This window comes from Drosophila albomicans, chromosome 2L, assembly GCF_009650485.2.
Source record: "Drosophila albomicans strain 15112-1751.03 chromosome 2L, ASM965048v2, whole genome shotgun sequence".
Classification (NCBI taxonomy): Eukaryota; Metazoa; Arthropoda; class Insecta; order Diptera; family Drosophilidae; genus Drosophila; species Drosophila albomicans.
In genome coordinates this window covers 6,440,944-6,459,652 of record NC_047628.2, presented here as the reverse complement: position 1 = coordinate 6,459,652, position 18,709 = coordinate 6,440,944, and the positions used below count along the sequence as shown (strand labels likewise).

The 18,709-nt window shown below is 35.1% G+C and overlaps 1 protein-coding gene across 5 annotated transcripts in view; it reads right to left on the bottom strand.

The window, feature by feature from the left end:
• Positions 1-5,729: 5,729 nt before the first annotated feature.
• The window catches only part of LOC127565176 (lachesin), a 59,498-nt gene continuing 46,518 nt past the window's right edge, over positions 5,730-18,709 (bottom strand). For 3 of the 5 annotated variants that reach the window (XM_052002517.1, XM_052002518.1, XM_052002520.1), the window contains 4 exons: positions 15,737-15,901; positions 14,657-14,716; positions 13,471-13,557; positions 5,730-7,635 (listed from right to left, as the gene is read on the bottom strand). In XM_052002517.1, coding sequence (XP_051858477.1) covers positions 7,154-7,635; positions 13,471-13,557; positions 14,657-14,716; positions 15,737-15,901 — 794 coding nt within the window. In that variant the 3' untranslated portion in view covers positions 5,730-7,153. The remainder of the gene's footprint in view (positions 7,636-13,470; positions 13,558-14,656; positions 14,717-15,736; positions 15,902-18,709) is intronic. The other 2 variants (XR_007954563.1, XM_052002519.1) reach the window with 2 other exon arrangements.

Here is an 18,709-nt window from a genome sequence, read left to right as displayed (position 1 = left end):
CAGCTTTTGACCTTTATCAAAGCCAAACACTGCAACTTAATATACTGCCTCCTGACTTCCGATGCTCAACCCTTTCACGACAATAAACACTTGACAGGCAATTTGTGGGCCACCCACAACGCAGCATAAGATACACATAGATGCATACTTTGTATATACCTACATACATATAAAGAGACCATCGATTGCCTAGTTACAGTCGTACCTCTCGAATATTTATTATCTGTCTAATGGAAACAAATTAGGTCATATGAGTATACATTTGAAAGCAAGCAAAAATTGTGTTGCGTAGTTCCAATTCAGTTTAAGCTTTCTTCTTTATTTTTATGGGCTCTGCATGAAAATGGGCTCAATGGGGCGTATACGTGATTTATGCCTTTGGCCTTTTAGCTATGTCTTAATTGCTGCAGATATGCGTGCAGTTTAATGGATATTTGCAAGCGGCTTAAATAATGGACACATACGAACCTAGTTAAATGACGTTTAAAACATACTTTTAGCTGGCAAGTTGTTATAATTTAAGACATAACTATTAAGTTTTGTTTTGCTAAAGAAATTTCCAGGTAGCGATACTATTTCAGTCTTTTAACGATACTGCAGCAATAATGAGTACAGAAATAACAACAATGTAAACGCAATATTGAAACCATATTGTAAAGAAAGAAAGTAAGAAAGCTGCAGCGAAGATTAGTTAAGATAAGATTAACAGAAAAGATGTATTAAACAAGTAAGGAGACTAGTGTCCGCTACCGATTTTATATAAAAACAAAACAATGCGGTGTTAAGAATTAAGAAATTTGGATGCGATTGACAGATGTCAAAATTTTTCAAGAAATACTTTTATATCACAAAAAATACCTACTATTATCGAGTTACACTAGTCTCCTTACTTGTTATATATCTTTTCTGTTAATTAAGATATTCCATGTAAACTGTCATCTTAGAAGAAATTTGCGACAATTATACATATGTATATATTATACATGTATATTATCCCCCTTATTGAAATTCAAACATTAAATTGTATTTAAATTTATTTACTTTTTTAAATGAAATTATACTTGTTACATCAATAACCATTTGACTCTATTAAAGTCAGTTTCGTTAACATTAAAGGTGAAATGACAAATAGTATTTAAATACATATTTACATTTTACATTTAAAATGCACCAAACAACAACTTTGTTTTTATTTAACTCTCCATTTTAACCAACTGTCACCGCACTCTTGGGGTATTTGCAGCATGTGCCAAATGTAATTTAACTTTTCAGTCACTTTAATCAGAAAAAAGCAGTTGATAAGTGTCAAGTGCAGAAATAAAGACAAATAATTAATGTAGTTGCAGGCAGAAGTCTGATGATGTTCAATTAAAGTTGCTAATAAAAGTTCAAGAGCAGAGAACAAAATTAAATTAGTGTGAAACATTGATTTGATATAGAAATGGAATTTTATGCGGGACATTTCAGAGATCGCAAGCGTTTTTTAAAAGACGTTCACTTTAGTTTTTCCTAGTTTTATCAATACAAATGAAGTAAATATTCGTTTTTTCGAGAAAACTCATCACTGAAAATTTGATAAAAAATTATCGATGACAGAAAACAAATATAATAAGTAATTTTTACATTTGATCGCGAGACAATAATGTGGTAACTACATATTAACTTCTTGGCTTTAAAATGCTGCAATTTTGTACCTGCATTTGAAAGTCAAACCCAATTATTTGATAAAATAAAAATTAACAAGTTGTTCAATTAAAACTATTCCGCAAATTTATTTCTACTGATTAAGGAATTTAAGGTTTATTTTAGACTAAATTTATGTTCGAGAAAACTCATCACTGAAAATTTGATAAATAATTATCGATGACAGAAAACAAACATAATTGGAAACTAATTATTTATATACCTACATGTATTTTTTTAAATAATCGATATTACAAAACAAATTTTATTGGAAACAAAATGTTTAAATGCTTACATGGTTTTTAAACTATTATAAATGAATCTTTATCAAATAAGATACAGCTGCACTTTTCATTGTAACAGTTAAGTGAACTAACAGAACTGCAGTTGGCAAAAGTGTTGAATGTATCACGTTGAAGGACTCGTACCTAGCTTTTACATACGGACCTCTGCTGCTTTTCTATTTGGCTTTTGCTGTGTTATTCCCAGTGCCATCACCATTCACATTCGTCGTTTATGTTGACGTAGATTTAATTACAATGTTTGCGCCACTCAGGCGCTACGTTTACGTTTATGCCACTTGTTTGTTGCAGTCATCTACTCGTACATACATACACACATTTGCCTCTCAGTCGCACAACTGAGCTTTGTCGCTGCAGCATATGTATGAGACGTTGATTCAGACTGCTTGTGGCCCTCTGGCCTGGGTCGGGATATGGTTCAGTTTCTGGGCCCTAACTGAGGATAGTAGCAGCCGCTTTTGTTTAACTACAAACACGCCGCGTGTGGAGAGAAAGCTCACACGTGGCATTCTCATTCTCATCGCCATCGTCGGTCGTCAGTCGTTTGCTACTTTTATGCACTTTGCAAATTGAATTTTCCACTTCTATACGCAGCGAACGCTTGCCATATGAGAAGGACGAGAAGACAAAGGTCCTGCGTGGCTGTCGAAGAGAAATGCAGCAGACGAATGCCATTTTCGTTTCTCTGACTTTGACTTTTTGCACTTGGCTTAAAGAGCCTGTGTTTGCGCTTGCTAAGTAACTGTTGTAATTTTAGAAACAAATACGCAAGGTTTTAAATACTCTCATAGAAGTGCTAGTTGTCTTAATTTCTTCACTTTCAACTACCATTTGTAGTTTAAAATTCATTATAATTTATAATAAATTAATTATTCAATTGAATAAAATAATAAATACATTTTGAGTGAAATTTTAGAGATATACTTCCATACTTTTACTTGACTTTTCAAAGTTTAAATAAGATAATTACTCCAATCATCACAAATAACATTTATTCTTGCAACTTGCATTCACACGTTAAATCAAATAGGACAACATATTGCACATACGCACCGTTTACTTAAGCTGCTTTACACTTTCACAAATATTTCAAATTTAATGACAATTCCATTGGCAATGCCGCCTACAAACACATTTTCATACATATGTATGTAAATGCAAATTCACTTGTATATGCGTATTCAGCTGTATGTAGCTCACTTAACCCAGTGTTCGACTTTGTCGTCCATTTGGCATGCGCTTTTCCTACCACTAATTGCTTGGAAAATATGCTCACTTCCACACGACAACATTTCAATGGCAGCCGCAACAATTTCATCTGCGAGAGAGACAGACGGCTGTAAAAACTGCAACATGTTTAAATGCGAAATACCATGAATGTGAGAAGAGAATGCCAGAAGCAACCGACAACTGAGAACTGAGAACCGAGAACCGACAACAACGAGGAAATCTTTTGGCACGGTTTTAAATAAAGACGAGACGAGCAGCCAGCTTTTACTTTCCATCGGGCTTTTCTCTCTACAAGTATTTCTTCGCTTTTGTATGTGGGTTTTTGGTAATTGTGCCGCTTGTGCCAACGATTATGTTCTCGGATGCAATGCTTTGTTCTCGCATACCCTGGAAATTGTTCGCAATGAATGAAAGAGTTGCTCTTAGTGTCGGAATAACGAAATTTTGAATATTATTATCTGAAATATTGTATGATGAAATTGTTGACCTAGCTATTAAAGATGTTGCTTGGAAACACATTTTGAAATGGGAGTTTGTTTAAGATTGTCTTGTCTTCCTTATTATAGTATTATATAATATATTTAAAACAGTAATTTATTAACAGTATTCTCTAAGCTACCAATTTTGATTTAATTTCGCGTTTTAAAGAACTAAGGGATTAGCGACGCACCTCTGCAAATAACCACTTACAACAATTAGTGAGAGGTATTTCACTTGGCGATCATCGGCAACTTTTCAGTTTATTGTTTTGTTGCAGCTCGCTCTATTGTTGCTTCCTTTCTTGTGGAAAATTGCACAATTGCTTTCGAGCCGGCTGCCTTCTTGTTACCACAGATGTATTCCCACATACGGGTAGCTGCAGTGTCCTTGAGACTTGTGTCCTTTTGCTGGCGCAGCTCTTAATATGATTACATTTGCTGCAGTTTCGCAACAGTTTCCACCTCCTAGACAATGTGGTCGGAGGTAATTTGCCACGCCCCCAGCATTAGCTACTACACCCAGATAAACTCTCTTTCTCGTTATTCTCACACAGGTTTTTTATACCCGCTACCCATAGGGTAGAAGGGTATTATAACTTTGTGCCGGCAGGAAATGTATGTAACAGGTAGAAGGAGGCATCTCCGACCCTATAAAGTATATATATTCTTGATCAGCGTCAACAGCCGAGACGATATAGCCATGTCCGTCTGTCCGTCTGTCCGTCTGTGTGTCTGTGTGTCTGTGTGTCTGTCCGTCCGTCCGTATGAACACCTAGATCTCAGAGACTATAAGAGATAGAGCTATAATTTTTTTTCGACAGCATTTGTTATGTTTGCACGCAGATCAAGTTTGTTTCAAATTTTTGCCACGCCCACTTCCGCCCCCGCAAATCAAAAAAATCGAATAACAAGCGTAATTTTAAAGCTAGAGTTGCGAATTTTGGTATATATAATAACTACTATAGTAGTTATGATTCCTGAAAATTTGGTTGCGATCAGATAAAAATTGTGGAAGTTATTAAAAAAATACTTTTGTATGAGCAAAAACGCCTACTTACTAGGGGTCTTAGTTGCTTTGGCGGACAATCTGGTATATTATGCCGTCTATGGTATATTTTGAATGTGGTACTATATCGATATAACAAAAATACCATTTGGTATATTTTTAGTATTTTTGCATTTTTGGTATATTTTGAAAAAAATACCGCAATATTTTGCTTTTATTCAAAATGGGTAGCGGGTATCTCACAGTCGAGCACACTCAACTGTAACTTTCTTACTTGTTTTTTGTTATTTTTATTTTGTTGTAAACTTTAGCATACATTTACATACTAATATATGTTACATATAAGTAGATATGCCACAACTTATTGTAGAACTCTCTCCACACTTTCTATATATAATAAATATGTTCGGTTTATGAAATCATATAAACTAGCTATATATCTGAATGTACGATATATTTAGTTATAGTTAGTTGTATAGTGTATAGCTTTCACTTTAGACATACATTTAGCTGAGCTTCTTTATGCTTTTAACGCTTATGCTTAGAATACAAAATGTTCTCATATATAATTCCATACTCAACAGCAAATAGTTTGGGCTTTTGGATTTTTATTTTAGTTCAGGGGTTTCTCAATTATAATTACTAAATGCTGATTGCGGATTTACCGTCTACTTAATTAGCATTAAATGTTTCATATACGTATATATATGTAAATTTATATAAGATATTAAATTATTCAACACTTCAACATTCACTTTAACTTTCATATAATATTAATACTTAATTATATTTACAAGTATTTTAAAGCATAGTTTATACTTTTTGAAATTTCTTCCATTTGCTTTTCACTAAGTTTAAACTTAAATATCGTATTTACATCAATCCTTGAGGAAGAAATTATTATTAAATTTTATTTACATGGTAAATTATTATTTTCTCAATAATTTAACTTTTTCTTAAACAAATAGTAAATTAAAATAAGAATGTATATCAATTTGATTTTTGTATTTAGCGTATATAATATTGATCAACATATATCGTATCGCTAGCTAATATTTGACTAAGTAATAATGCTATTTCGCTTTTTTATATACGCATTATTTATTTTAACGCTAAATTTACTATGTAAATTCGCTAATTATATGTGTGTTTGTGTGTTTTTTATACGTTATATGTTCATCTATATGTAAACTTGATTAACAGTTTTTCTTAATTTCTTTTCATTTGTTTGTATATATTTTTCCTTTAACTTTTTTTTACAATAATTTTTTATGTGGCAATGTGTTTTTGTTCGACTTGCATAAGTAAAGTATCCCATTCATAAATTACAGTTTTTATTTTTTGTTTATTTGTTGTCCTCATGCATATTTCATTACTATAAACATTTTGCTCGCATATTTGATATTGATTTGGAAAATTAAATGTTTGCTGGGCAAACAACAATTTATTAAATATTTCAGCAGCAAATTTACGTCGGTCAGTTTATGAATAAAATTGGTGAAAAAACAACGAAAGTAATTGCAAATATCATGCAGCTTTAAAGTTTAAAATATGTTAATATTTTTCGAATTTTGAATAATTGTATTTTATTTATTTCTTAACGTTCTGAATAATAACAAATTGTGTTTCAAAAGAGACTTTTGTTTGCTTTGAACTTAATTTAAATGCATTGAAAATCGATTAAATTGAACATTACTCTCAACATCTTAATTAAGCTAACAAGATGTGAGTGCACTTAGAAAATTACATGAAAACCATTTTTCACCCATTGAGTTGTCTGATTGGCAATTAAAAAAAAGAGGGAAAAGTTGTTTTGCCAATTACGCTGACTATTTACTTAATTAACGGTGAGAGATGGAATGAATGGAAAACAGATTAGAATAACATAGATTGTTGGAGGATTTTCATTTTACGCTCTTGCATAAAAATATCTACATTCATCATGTACGATATGGGGAAATCTTACCACACTACAAGTATATTGAGTTTGTTTCTATTAATATTTCTGTCGCTATTTCGAATGTGTTTCTTACTCGTCTAAGTTTGATTTTCTTTTCCAATGCTCGTCGTGTCGCTGCTCTTGCTCTGCTGCTGCTGCTTTTGTTGTTGTTGTGCCCTAAATGAGTTTTTTGCAATTATTTGATTTCATCTTGAATACTTTTGGAAGCAGAGCACAGCGAATGTATTTGCGTTGGCTGCTGCTGCTGTGGCTGCTGGTGCTGTTAGCGTTGTTGTTGTTGCTGTCGCTGTATAAATTTGCGGCAAGAATACGGCAAGCTTATTACCGACGGCCCAAAATGTTAACATTAAATGTTGCCTATGCGTCGCACTAATAGAAAATGCGATGCGGCTGCCGATAAAATGCAGCAATAGTAGCAACAACGACAACAGCAGCAACGACGACAGCAACTTTGGCATAACATCGGTGGCTACAAAAATGCCAGCTAATATTACTATGCAAATGAGCATCGGCCAATGGCATTGCTTTTGCGTTGACGCCACACGCGGCGTATGAGCAATGTGAAATTGGCGTTGCTCTCGATGCCACGCCCATTTATTACGGCTGCTCGAGTGCTCGTTTTGCTGGTCCTTTGGCAGATGCTGTTGTTGTTCTTGTTGGTTATGTTTGTTGGCTGCGCGTTGACAACAGTCTCCGGTGAATACTGTGGCTGGGCCTGGTTTTTCATATTACTCATACGCCACCGACTTGGCAGCGATGGCGACTGCGGCGACTGCGGCAGCGACGCTAGCAGCGCCGCTGGCAAATAACTCGATAAACGTTTGAAAATCCCAAATGATTGCGTTTTAATGCCGCGCATTATTTTACCAAGTAGATTATGCTGTGCCAGTGAGCCTGCAGAATTGTGAAATGCTCCGGGCGGATTACGCACGGGCGTTTGATTGTTATCGCCAGCGTTGCCAGCATGATGGTTGCCTGCGAATCGACAAAAATGTAGAGGAATAGTAGAGTACGGAGAATGTGAAGGGGGAGTGTGAGCTTTAGTAGTAATCAGTTTCTGGTTAGTCGGGTTTATATTTTCATTTATTCTGCGCGTTTGCCAAAGCCGAATTGTGGCTTTTGGCATTGGATACATCAAGAGGCATAAAAGAAAATTGCTTCGGGCTGCCAGAAAGTGTGCTATGCGTTTAATAGTTCCTTGCTCACAAGTATTGCTTCCTAATTTATCGATTGTCTATCAGCTTAAGCCACTAAGATTTGCGGTGGCTTATGAGCTTTAAATTTAACTAAATTATGCTTAATAAGTCAAGTAACTCATTAAATTTACAGTCTCTATTATTGCGAAATTTTTGCTGAGTGATGTCTTTAAATTACATTTTCGTTCGCTCTTTCGCAGACAGAGTAATAACTTCATCTGACACCAATTTCCTTTGCCACACTTGCTTTGGTCAATCATTCAAAGCTTTATTTATAGGTCTCTCACTTAAGTGAGCTCCCTTTGCTGCTTGTTGACATCTTTTAGTTGCATCCCATTCCTCCGTTTTTCTCCCCAGTTTTCTTTTACATTACTTTTTATAACCGCTACCCAAAAGGTAGAAGGGTATTATAGCTTTGTGCCTCCTGAATTACATACAAATCCAGGCAGAAGAAGTCATATCCGACTCTATAAAGTATATATTGTTGATTGACGACAAAAGGCGAAAAGGTATAGCCAAGTCCGTCAGTCTGTCTGTATGAACACTTAGATCTCAGAGACTATAAGAGATAGACATATAATTTCGACAGCGCAGATCTTGTCTGTCTCACATTTTTACCACACTTACTTTCTCCCATACACTTCCTACATGCAATAATAACTATATCATACTTTTTATGATTCCTGAATTTGTTTGCGATCAAATAATTGTTAAAGTTACTTTTGGTTGACAATCTGGTATATTTTGTATATAGTACTATATCTATATACGAAATTATTGCGTTATAATAATTTTGAGCATTTTAAAATTAATACCGCACTAATTTACTTTTTTTTAAACCGAGTAGCGAGTATCTTACAGTCAAGCACACTCGACTGTAGTTTTCCTTCTTCTTTTTTTACAACGTCATTGTGTGTGTCTTTATTTCTTCAATGCATGCGAGAAGCATTTCGACAGCGGTTACTTGACAATATTTTACCAAGCTGCTTGCTTCTGTGCGTCTCTCGTCTTTATAGGGCTGCCAGTAAATGTACCCAAGCTTGGACAGCGTTTGTCGCTGTCTCCAACTGATTGAGTGCTGTCCCTATTTTTTCTTTCCTCTCTCTCTCTCTCTCTCTCTCTCTCTCTGTCTCCCTCTTTTTTCGCTCGCTGTCTCTGTTTTCGGTTTTTATGCACGTCATTGAACGCACTTTGTTGACCGCATGTCAATGTTTGATATATGTATGTATGTTACAGTGGTTTCAAAGTGCTCAACAATGTCGCGAAAAATGCAATTAAATAACTCAACTTTTAGCAGAAATTTAAATTTTTAAAAATTGTACAATATTTAATAGAATTCTATGCAATAGAAAACCACGTGTTGTAAACATTGACCGCAAGATTATTGATATTCAATTCATATTCAATCAATAGGAAACCACAGTGCAGACCCGCATATTCAGACAGCTCATATTGGTTGTTGGGAGGTGTTCATAAGGGGGGGCTATTAAATATATTTTATCTGGTTTTAATCTTTGGCATTTGGCTTTTCATCAGCTGGCGTCATAAATAACAACAAAGTGGTATTTAAGCGAGCATTGCGTTGATTTTCCTTTAGCCATCTGTGTGGATCTCTGTGGTTCGTTTTTGATGATGTTTTTCTGGCTGGCGGTCATTGTAGTTGGAGTTGTTGTTGGTGTTGGTATTGGTGGATTTACCCACCGTACACACAATCAAAGTCATAAATATTAAGTGATGGATGCTCCGCCGAAGCTCAAATAAAGTTGCTTCAAATAGCCCAAGCACTTCGAATAAACCGAAACTTAAAGGCTTTCTAAGAGCATCAAGGGTAGTCAACACCACCCTTATATTTATACAAGTATTTCGAGGACTTTATGGTCTACTTTGGACTGTTTGTTTGGGGGCCTCTAAGCAAAACATAGGCGGAAATACACTTTGCCCTTTGATTGATGTCGGCGACATAAATATCAAGAGTGAGTGTGCGAGACTGAGTTTGAGTTTGAGTATGAATATATTGAATGTGCATGTGGGTATCTTTGTGAATGCCCGCATTTACACTTGATTGAGAACACATTGAAAAGGTGTCAGTGTGACATTCAGTCAATTTTTGATGGCATATTTCATTTCAATGCCAATTCCGTGGCAATAAATATTCCTCGTTTATATTCTACGCATCTTTTGTTCTCTCAGCTCTGGCAATATGATGTATATAAAGATAAATATTATAAAAGCGACGGCAAAATGGAAAACAAAAAACGTAAATAAAATAAAACAAAACGTTGACAACTCAACGTCAAAACTGTCAATCGCAAATCAATCAGAATGGCATTTTGTGCTCGGTTTTGTGGCAACGTTTTCTGTATGTTCGTTTTGGTTTTTATCGGGGCTTAAATGAAATATTTTTGTTTATTTTTAAATGCAATTTTCCGTTAACCCTGTCTACAATCAAAAATCAATAGCGCGAGACCAGAAAACTTTTGTGTGAGAAAAAGGAAAAACTGAAGAAAAGAGTTCACGTTATTATTTCTATCGACAGTTTAGTTTTTTTGTCACTTTAAGTTCTATCATGAAATAGTGAATGTGTATGTTATAATTTAATTTATTACAATGCATGTTAAAAACTTTAATGTTGTTGAGCTGTTTCGACAAATCTTCTGAGTTACTTATGTGTTTAGAGGTTAAATGGAAAGGCTTGAACCATCCCGCTGAATTGGTCTAAGATGTCCTACTTCTTTTTACTTACGTGGCATTCGCCACACGTATTTTAAATCTTAAACACAACTTGAGTAGATTATGTTTGACTAGACTTTTAACTGATTTATTTTAATTTAGACAGGCTGTGACCTTTTAAAGTCTGAATTTAATCTGATTCATTGTAGCGAAATTAAATTGCCATTTTATCTGAGGTACTATTTAAGTAAAATTAGTTTAGTATGCTTTAAAGATAAATCCCTAAATATGCTTTATGAACTCTTTCTTATAATTATCCTATAATTTTGTAGATACAAATTTCGGCTAGACTTATTGCTATTGCTTTATTGTTTTGACTGTCTGTGACCTCTTAAAGGCCACATTTAATGTGTGTCATCAACGCGAAATTTAATAACCCAATTATATGAAGTAATATGTAAGTAAATGAAATATTTTATAATTGAGATAAACTCTAAATTTGATTATAAGCTCTACGTAAAGACTAGACTAAAGGCCGTCTCTTACCTCTCTCTTTAAGTTTATATTTAATATGTGTGTCCTCATCGTGAAATGTAATATTTAAGTTGAAGGTATATTTTATAACTCAGATAACAGATAACATTTATTTTTAAAATTCTTAGGACTAGACTTTAATTTCTTCTAAAATTTTAAATGCTTTAACTTCATTTTTGACAGTCTGTGGTCCCTTAACGGCAATGTATGAACCGAAAAAAAGAGCTTCACTAATCGCACACACGCGTCTACACATGATGATATTGTATGTGTATTGTGTGTGTGTGTGTCTGTGCAGTTGTTTTCTGCTCTTCTTGCTTTCTTTGTTAAGCCACTTGGAATGCACGACTGCGTTTGCCCGCCTTCTCATCGGCCTGTCTGACCGTCTGTCCGTCTGGAGCATCGACTCTGCGTAGTCTTTTTTCTCAGACAAGCAGACGCTTAACTCAAACCCCCTCTGCAGCTGCTCGTCTGCGCCTCTGGACGGATCCAGTTCATTAGTGCAGTCGGTTGAACGGCATTTTACGGACGCGTGCCTTAAATAATTGCATTTTAAATGCAATCAACATTTTTGCTAGTGGATATTTTTGGCCAGAGCAGACCAACGAATCGCAGTGCCGAGTGCGGATTAAATGCTTTGGAATGCGCTGCTGGTGGCAAGTAGGCAGTGTGGAAAATATGCAAAAACCACAATAGAAACCACAGACTGGTTATGGCTAATTTGTTGCGAGTTCTTTTGGACTAATTTGTCACACATGCGTTGTCAACATTTTGTTGTGCAGTTCATGAATTTTGTGTGTGGCTGTGCACGTGCACAGGACACGCGTGCGTGTCCTGCAGCCTGTCTGGCTAAACTGGACGAGGTTATTGGTATTGACAACGTCACAATGTCACTGTCAATCAACATTTAAGCTGTGCTCCAGCTTGTCATTGTTGTTGCTGCATTTTTGCGATTGATGGCATTTTTATTGCTGTAGATTTATTTGACTGGCTAAAAGAGATGCACACACACATCCGCACACACAAAGCATACCGCACACACACACACACACACACAGCTTTTGAGTGTGAAACATTCACAACAGCTCGACAAATGTTTCGATTCGAATGCTTGGCGTGCATTCGAAATGAAAATAAAATAAAATACAAAAATAAATTGTTGCTAGGTTGTGTTTTGTGGCTGCATTCTGTGGGTGAGTTGCCACAGCTTACGGTCCCCTCCTCCTCTCCTGAACCCTCCCGCAATTTGATGGTTAGCGTTTGTGGCGCGTTTGATACGAGCTATGCGGGCTCTCTTCCGGTTCACTTTTTGCATTGTTTGTGCCATTTTGCTCTTCCTCTCGCTAACTACATATTTCTTTATCGGAACTTTACGCAATTATTTTTATCGCATTAAATGTTTGTATTTCTTCTCTATCAACAAAGAATCGATATAATCTTTAAGTTTACTTTTTATTTAAAGTCAACTATGAACAGTGGACATTGAGAAAAAAGAAAAAAATAATAGTCAAGTGTGTTCGACTGTAAGATACCCGTTACTCATTTTGAATAAAAGCAAAACAGTCCGGTATTATTTTAAAAATATACCACAAAATACTAAAATATACTGAAGGCCATATTTGGTGTATCGATGGAGGAGTAACATACATTCAAAATATAAAATATAAAACAAACTTGATGTTCGTACACTTACTCTTAAGAAAAAAATTATAGCTCTATCTCTTAGTCTCTGAGATTTTAGTGTTCATACGGACTGACTTACAGATCAAGATAAGTATTTCTATTCAAGCAGCAATCTAATAAAACGTCAGTCTCTTGGAGTTCTCGACATTTCGAAATAATTAACTAACTGTTAACAGCATTATTACTTTTTAGCTACGATTAATAAACATTTACTTATCTTTAAATATTTTGGTTTTGGTACTTTATAAATCGCAGATGGCAACGATGTTGACACCAACTCGAAAGCAATAAAATGTACGGCAGGAGAATGCGAAATACGAAATGCAAACTGAAAACAAGAACTAGAAATGCAAGCGTCATCTTGCCCGAGGAAATTTAATTAATTTTTAACGTTTGCGCTAAACACTTGGCTCCAAACAAAAGCCCAAAAGAAGCCAAAAGCAAGGCAAAGTGCAAATTTTGCTATTATAAGTTTTGAATGGCAAATGGCAACTGGCAACTGGTAAATGAGAACTGCCAACCGGGCAAATACTATGCATAAGAGAAGGCCAACGCGACACACTTGAAATATGAAAATATTTTCCACAAATGAATGAAAAGAAACTGCAACAAGATGAGAGTAAGATGTGAACGACGTGCTACGTGCAAATTGTGAAAAGGCGCACAATACAGGTCGTATACATAACATAGATACGGACGTATCGGGAGAAGGGTAGCGGATACTTACCTTGAGCACCGTCACGCCACTCCTCAACCCCGTAATCAGGCAAAGCGTTGGCTGACTCAAATTTATTTCTATGACGTCTCTTGCCATCTTTTGCAATGCGAAGTTGTCGTTGTTGTTGTTGTTGCCGATGTTGTTTTTTTTTTTATCATTTATATTTTGCGAATAATTTTATGCAGCAAGAGTCAGTCAAGGGGACGGGGGGATGCAGGGGAGAAAAAAGAGTTGGAAGTTTGGATTTAGTACAACGACAAGACGGTACATGAATAATGTGGTGGTTGGTTGTTTTGTTTGAGTTTTGTTTATTATTATTTATATTTCATTTTTTGTTTTCGTTGTTGTAGTTGTTGTTGTTGGTTGTGTGCAAGTAAGGCGCAACATGAAAGAAATATTCAAAAGTAAGATGAGAACGTTGAGAAGCAGCCGAAAACATAGGAGAGAAAAAGAGGAATCCATAGCAAAAGAAAATGAATATACATATAGACGTAATGGTATTCTAGGTATTTTTATTTAATTTTTGCATTTATTTGCATTTAATAGCCGTCTGAGGAGCGGCAACAAAAACAAAGAATAAAACAGACACACACATACACACACACACACATAGAGGTAAGGAGAGAAAATAAATATGGAAAAACAAGCAAAAATGGACACAGAAATTGCATGCAAGCTGCCTTGATGGGCTGAGGGGTAACTGGGAGTCGAATGAAAGGGGGTGGGGAGGCCACTGAAGTCTCTTTGGCTAACCGCCAGAGTTTCAAGTCTGTCGGTCACTTTATTTTAAGTATGAGTATTTTGTGCTATTTGCGTTGATTATAGTCAGAGTTTCTAGTGGAGGCAAACGCTGCCACTGTGTGGCGCACAATTTAAGCTGTCCGGTTCTCAAGGCATGTTTTAAGGAATTTACGAGCATCTGCAGTCACAAAATTAAAGACCATCTGAATGATATTGATGATACTGATGGCAATAAGTTTTAGTTTTGAGTCTCATTTTATAGTGCCGTTGATGTTAATGATGATTTGCGGTGCAAAGAGGTAAAAAACTATCAATATGAACTTTTGAACGCATTCGAGGTTGAGTGAGTGAGCTAGTGCTGGTTGACATATAAACAAAATAAAAACTAATTCTACGCATTATCAATTAATAGTTTTTTATATGAGTGTGTGTGAGTGTGCATTGATAATCTCACCATAACTTCGATTCAACATGGCCATCTCCGAGATAATTGCAGTCGTTGGTGTTGGCATTTCTGAAATGAGAAAAAATATAAATTTATTGCACAAATATATCGAGACTTGAGCTTAAACAAAAAAAAAAAGATTTAAATTAATGTTAAGTCAATATCTAAGGTTTTATTTCTCTTTACCCTGTTTATAGAGTACGTTATTACCCACTGTATAAATTTATTGCACAAATATTTCTCGGCATCAAATGTGACTTTAGTTTATATAAATAATAAGTCGAGTGTGCTCGACTGTGAGATACTCTCTACCAATTTTAAGTAAAACCATATTCGGTAAATATATTAAAAGTACACACACACAAAATAAAATATACCGAATGATATAAAATATACCATTGAGTACAAAATGTACCAAATTGTCAGCCAAAGCAACCAATCGTAACAAAATTTTAAGGAATATCAAAAAAACATATTATATGTTGAATCAATATCTAAGGTCTTATTTTTTTCTGGGCTAGGGTATTTCCTACTCTCAAACAAAAACCAGAAATGGAAATTTATTGTTAAAATATTTGTTTACATTGGATAAGGTCATAAAATATTAGTTTGTTAGAAAAAAAATAAAATTAGTTGTATTTAAAAGCCAAGGCCAGTCAAGGCAATTAAATAAAATAAGCTTCGATATTTGAAAGAGACTTTAGTTTATAAAAATAAAAAAAAATATGAATAATTTATACAAATATTTAATCAATATCTAAGGTCTTATTTTTCTCTTTATATAGTATTCAATTCAACACTACCCATAAAATTTAAAATATTTTATCAGCATTTGTTACACAGAAAAACACAACCGACAAAAATAAAATAACTGAAAACAATACGGCAATTTTAATTTGAAATAAAAAATGTGCTGGCATTTATACACTTTATAAAGTTGGAAGTGCAACATGTTGCACATATGGAAGCTGCCATGCATATAAATAGAGTGCAATAAATTAAGGAATTGTTCAAAATAAAAATGTAGTAAAAGAAAGAAGCACAAGCAAAAAAAAAAGCAGATATGTTGTGTGTCGGAATGTCACTCACCGTCAAGCTTAATGTTGCCATCGGTTTCGCCCAGCGAATTTTTTGCCACACAGCGATAGGTGCCAAAATCATTTGGTCCAACGGCGCGAATTTTTAACTTCATATATTTTGTATAACCGCTGATGGTTGATGTGGTCTCGTATTTATCGCCAGCCCGTGAAGTGTCTGCAAGCAGAACAAGCGCGACAGACAGTTTATTGCATACAGTTTATTACATACATTCGTTTATTATGAAATTCAGCTTTAAATTTGTTTTGCAGCCATCAGCTGAATTGATCAAATATCTGCAACACCCAAGTAAAAAAGTGAAAAAGAAACAGCAGCAAAAACAAAATAGAAAATAGAAAATCAATTAATTAATGTCACCTGCATTTCTGTGTGTTTGAGCACCGAAGCGAGTTGTGTTTTCAATGGCGACTCAAACTAATTACACCCTCTGCCATTACTTCTTCCCTTGACTTCGACTGCTCTGACTGCGTGTATGTGTAATTAAAACTGCCGCAGTTCGATTCGAACAGTGCCCAATTCTCTTCTCTATCCACAAGAACTAAAACTTTTCTCATTAATCAGTGAAAATCTAAAAGAAAAACTTTTGTTCAATGCTCCCTTTCTATTCTCTCTTCTTTTGGCTTTAAGTTTGTTGTTTCTGCTGCCTACTTTTCGAGGGGCGTAGTCTAGCCTAGACTAGGCCAGGCAACGATTTAACAATCCCCAAAAAAAGCCTAAACCTGGCAAATGCCTCGTGTAAGTAGCATTAAATATAAATATATAAACTTAATTTCACTTTGATTGTTTGGCGCAGTGTAAGGCGATATCGCATGTTACTCATACGCCATGCTGTGTGCTTCAATTGATGTTCCTTCTTTCAGTGTGTGTGTGTGTGTGTGTAAGTGTATGCGTGTGTGTGACAAATGTCTTTTGCTTCTCAGTTTCTTTTTGAGGCTAAACATGCAGGCATATCATGGCATAGTCAGTCACCTTTTGTGACGAGGCAGTTTCTCCTCAGATACTTTCCATGCTACACATTATAAGTCCCTCTGACACGCAAATATATAATTTAACTCATAATCAACAGCAGCAGAAGCAGCAGCAACGGCCTCGACATATGCGATTCCTACGACGCTTTGCAAGCAACTTTATACTTTTAATATGCCTCTGTCGATGTTGGGACATAAAACAGAAGTTTGCTTTATTTTTTGCTGTTCTTCGCTTTTTGGTGGCAGCGTGTGAGAAATTCTTGTACTAGCTTGACTAAGGCTGTGATAAATGGCATGTGCTAGCGACAGTTGAACGAGGGCAGTTCGACAAGTTGATTTGCAAAATGTGTTCTAAGCTCATTTATTGTTCTTCGCTATAGTAGGTCAAACTAAATTATACAGATGTTTATTTTCAATCATTGCTTTAAAGACAATGATATGTCTTATTTTTGTATTTCGATGCTTTTTACATTATAGATTATTATTATATTGTTATATATTATAAAAAATAATAATCAAAATTCACAAATTTAAAACAATGTTAATATCAATTGATTTAATGGTATATTAATTTATTTACATTACTTCTAAAATATTTATATTTTTTTGATTTTACAATATTCATACGTCTTTAAAATTCTTCGATGTCTTTACTTGCCGCCCTCTTCTAATACATCCTATAAACACACATTGTAGTTCTACGTGTTTCGCTCAGAAATCGCTTAAAATTTATTACCCAAAACTTTTGGTGTCTGTTTGCCATGCATCATGGTCGTCGGCGATTTCTGATATCAGACTCGCGTTTTATTTGCCTGCTCCCCACACCTCCTCCACATGCCTCTGCTACGGCTTTCGAATGCATGTGTGTCTAGCCTGTGCGTGTGTGCATATGAAATGTCTCTGCTAGCCTGATACCTGTCCGTAATTTGGCGTATCTGCTTTCTCTCCGCTCTATGTCATATCGAACAAACAAATGGCACTTAAGCAAGAAAATAATGCTACTAAAGCCTCAGACTTAAAGGCGAGCGCATCCATATTTGATGACTCATTTTTCGGGCAAAAGAACAAACTGTGATAAATATGCTTATAAGAAGATATTTAAACGTTGTTTTTATGCTGCACTAATATGGACTTGCTCTAGTAAACGGGTTTTATTTGCTACCTAAAAGTATGCAATGTTTTTGTGTATAATTTCCCATAATGTTTTTTATTGTTGCTTAAAAGTATGCAATAGTTTTTGTTACTGCCATAAATATTGATTTTGCAGATTCCTGCTCAGCAATCGTACAGCACTGGCAATTATTTTCGTTTCAATTTGGTCGAAATGCGTGGATTATATTGTGTTGCCTCTGGTCTGGTCATTTTGTTGGTTGCTCTGCATACTGTTGAATGCTTTTACGCACTTTCCGCTTCACGCACTATTGCATACATACGGAATTGATGCCCTCACCTCCCTTGGCCAACTCTCGAACATGTATTTGCCAATGTGATTATGTTAATATAATTTCCGCTACAAAATAATGTTTTCGCCATTTCCACTATGCCATACTGACAGACCATAATTTCACTGATTTTAGAGCACAACGCGATTGTAATTGTGGCATTTTCTTATATGTAACACAGAACACATTTGTGTTTATTCTTTTTTGGTGTTTTTGCCAATTTGCCAAAGCAACACAATATTATTTATTAGTTATCATTGTGTCAATGTCGATGCTATTTAATTTATGTTTGCATTCCGATCTCGGTTTGTCTGTTTGTCATTGATCATTGGACTTTCTGTAATTTAATCAGTGCCATTTCCAATTACAGGAATTGAAGAGGAATTTCTGTTGCAGAAATGCTGTCCGCAATTATGCAGCGTCACTGAAAGGGTTAATCCCTTGTGATATTACCGCGAAGCTCATATTCAGATTACGATATTAATGCAATACTCGAATTTATGCGACTGAATATTTGATTTAATAAACACGGCGAAAATTCGCAAATTAATATA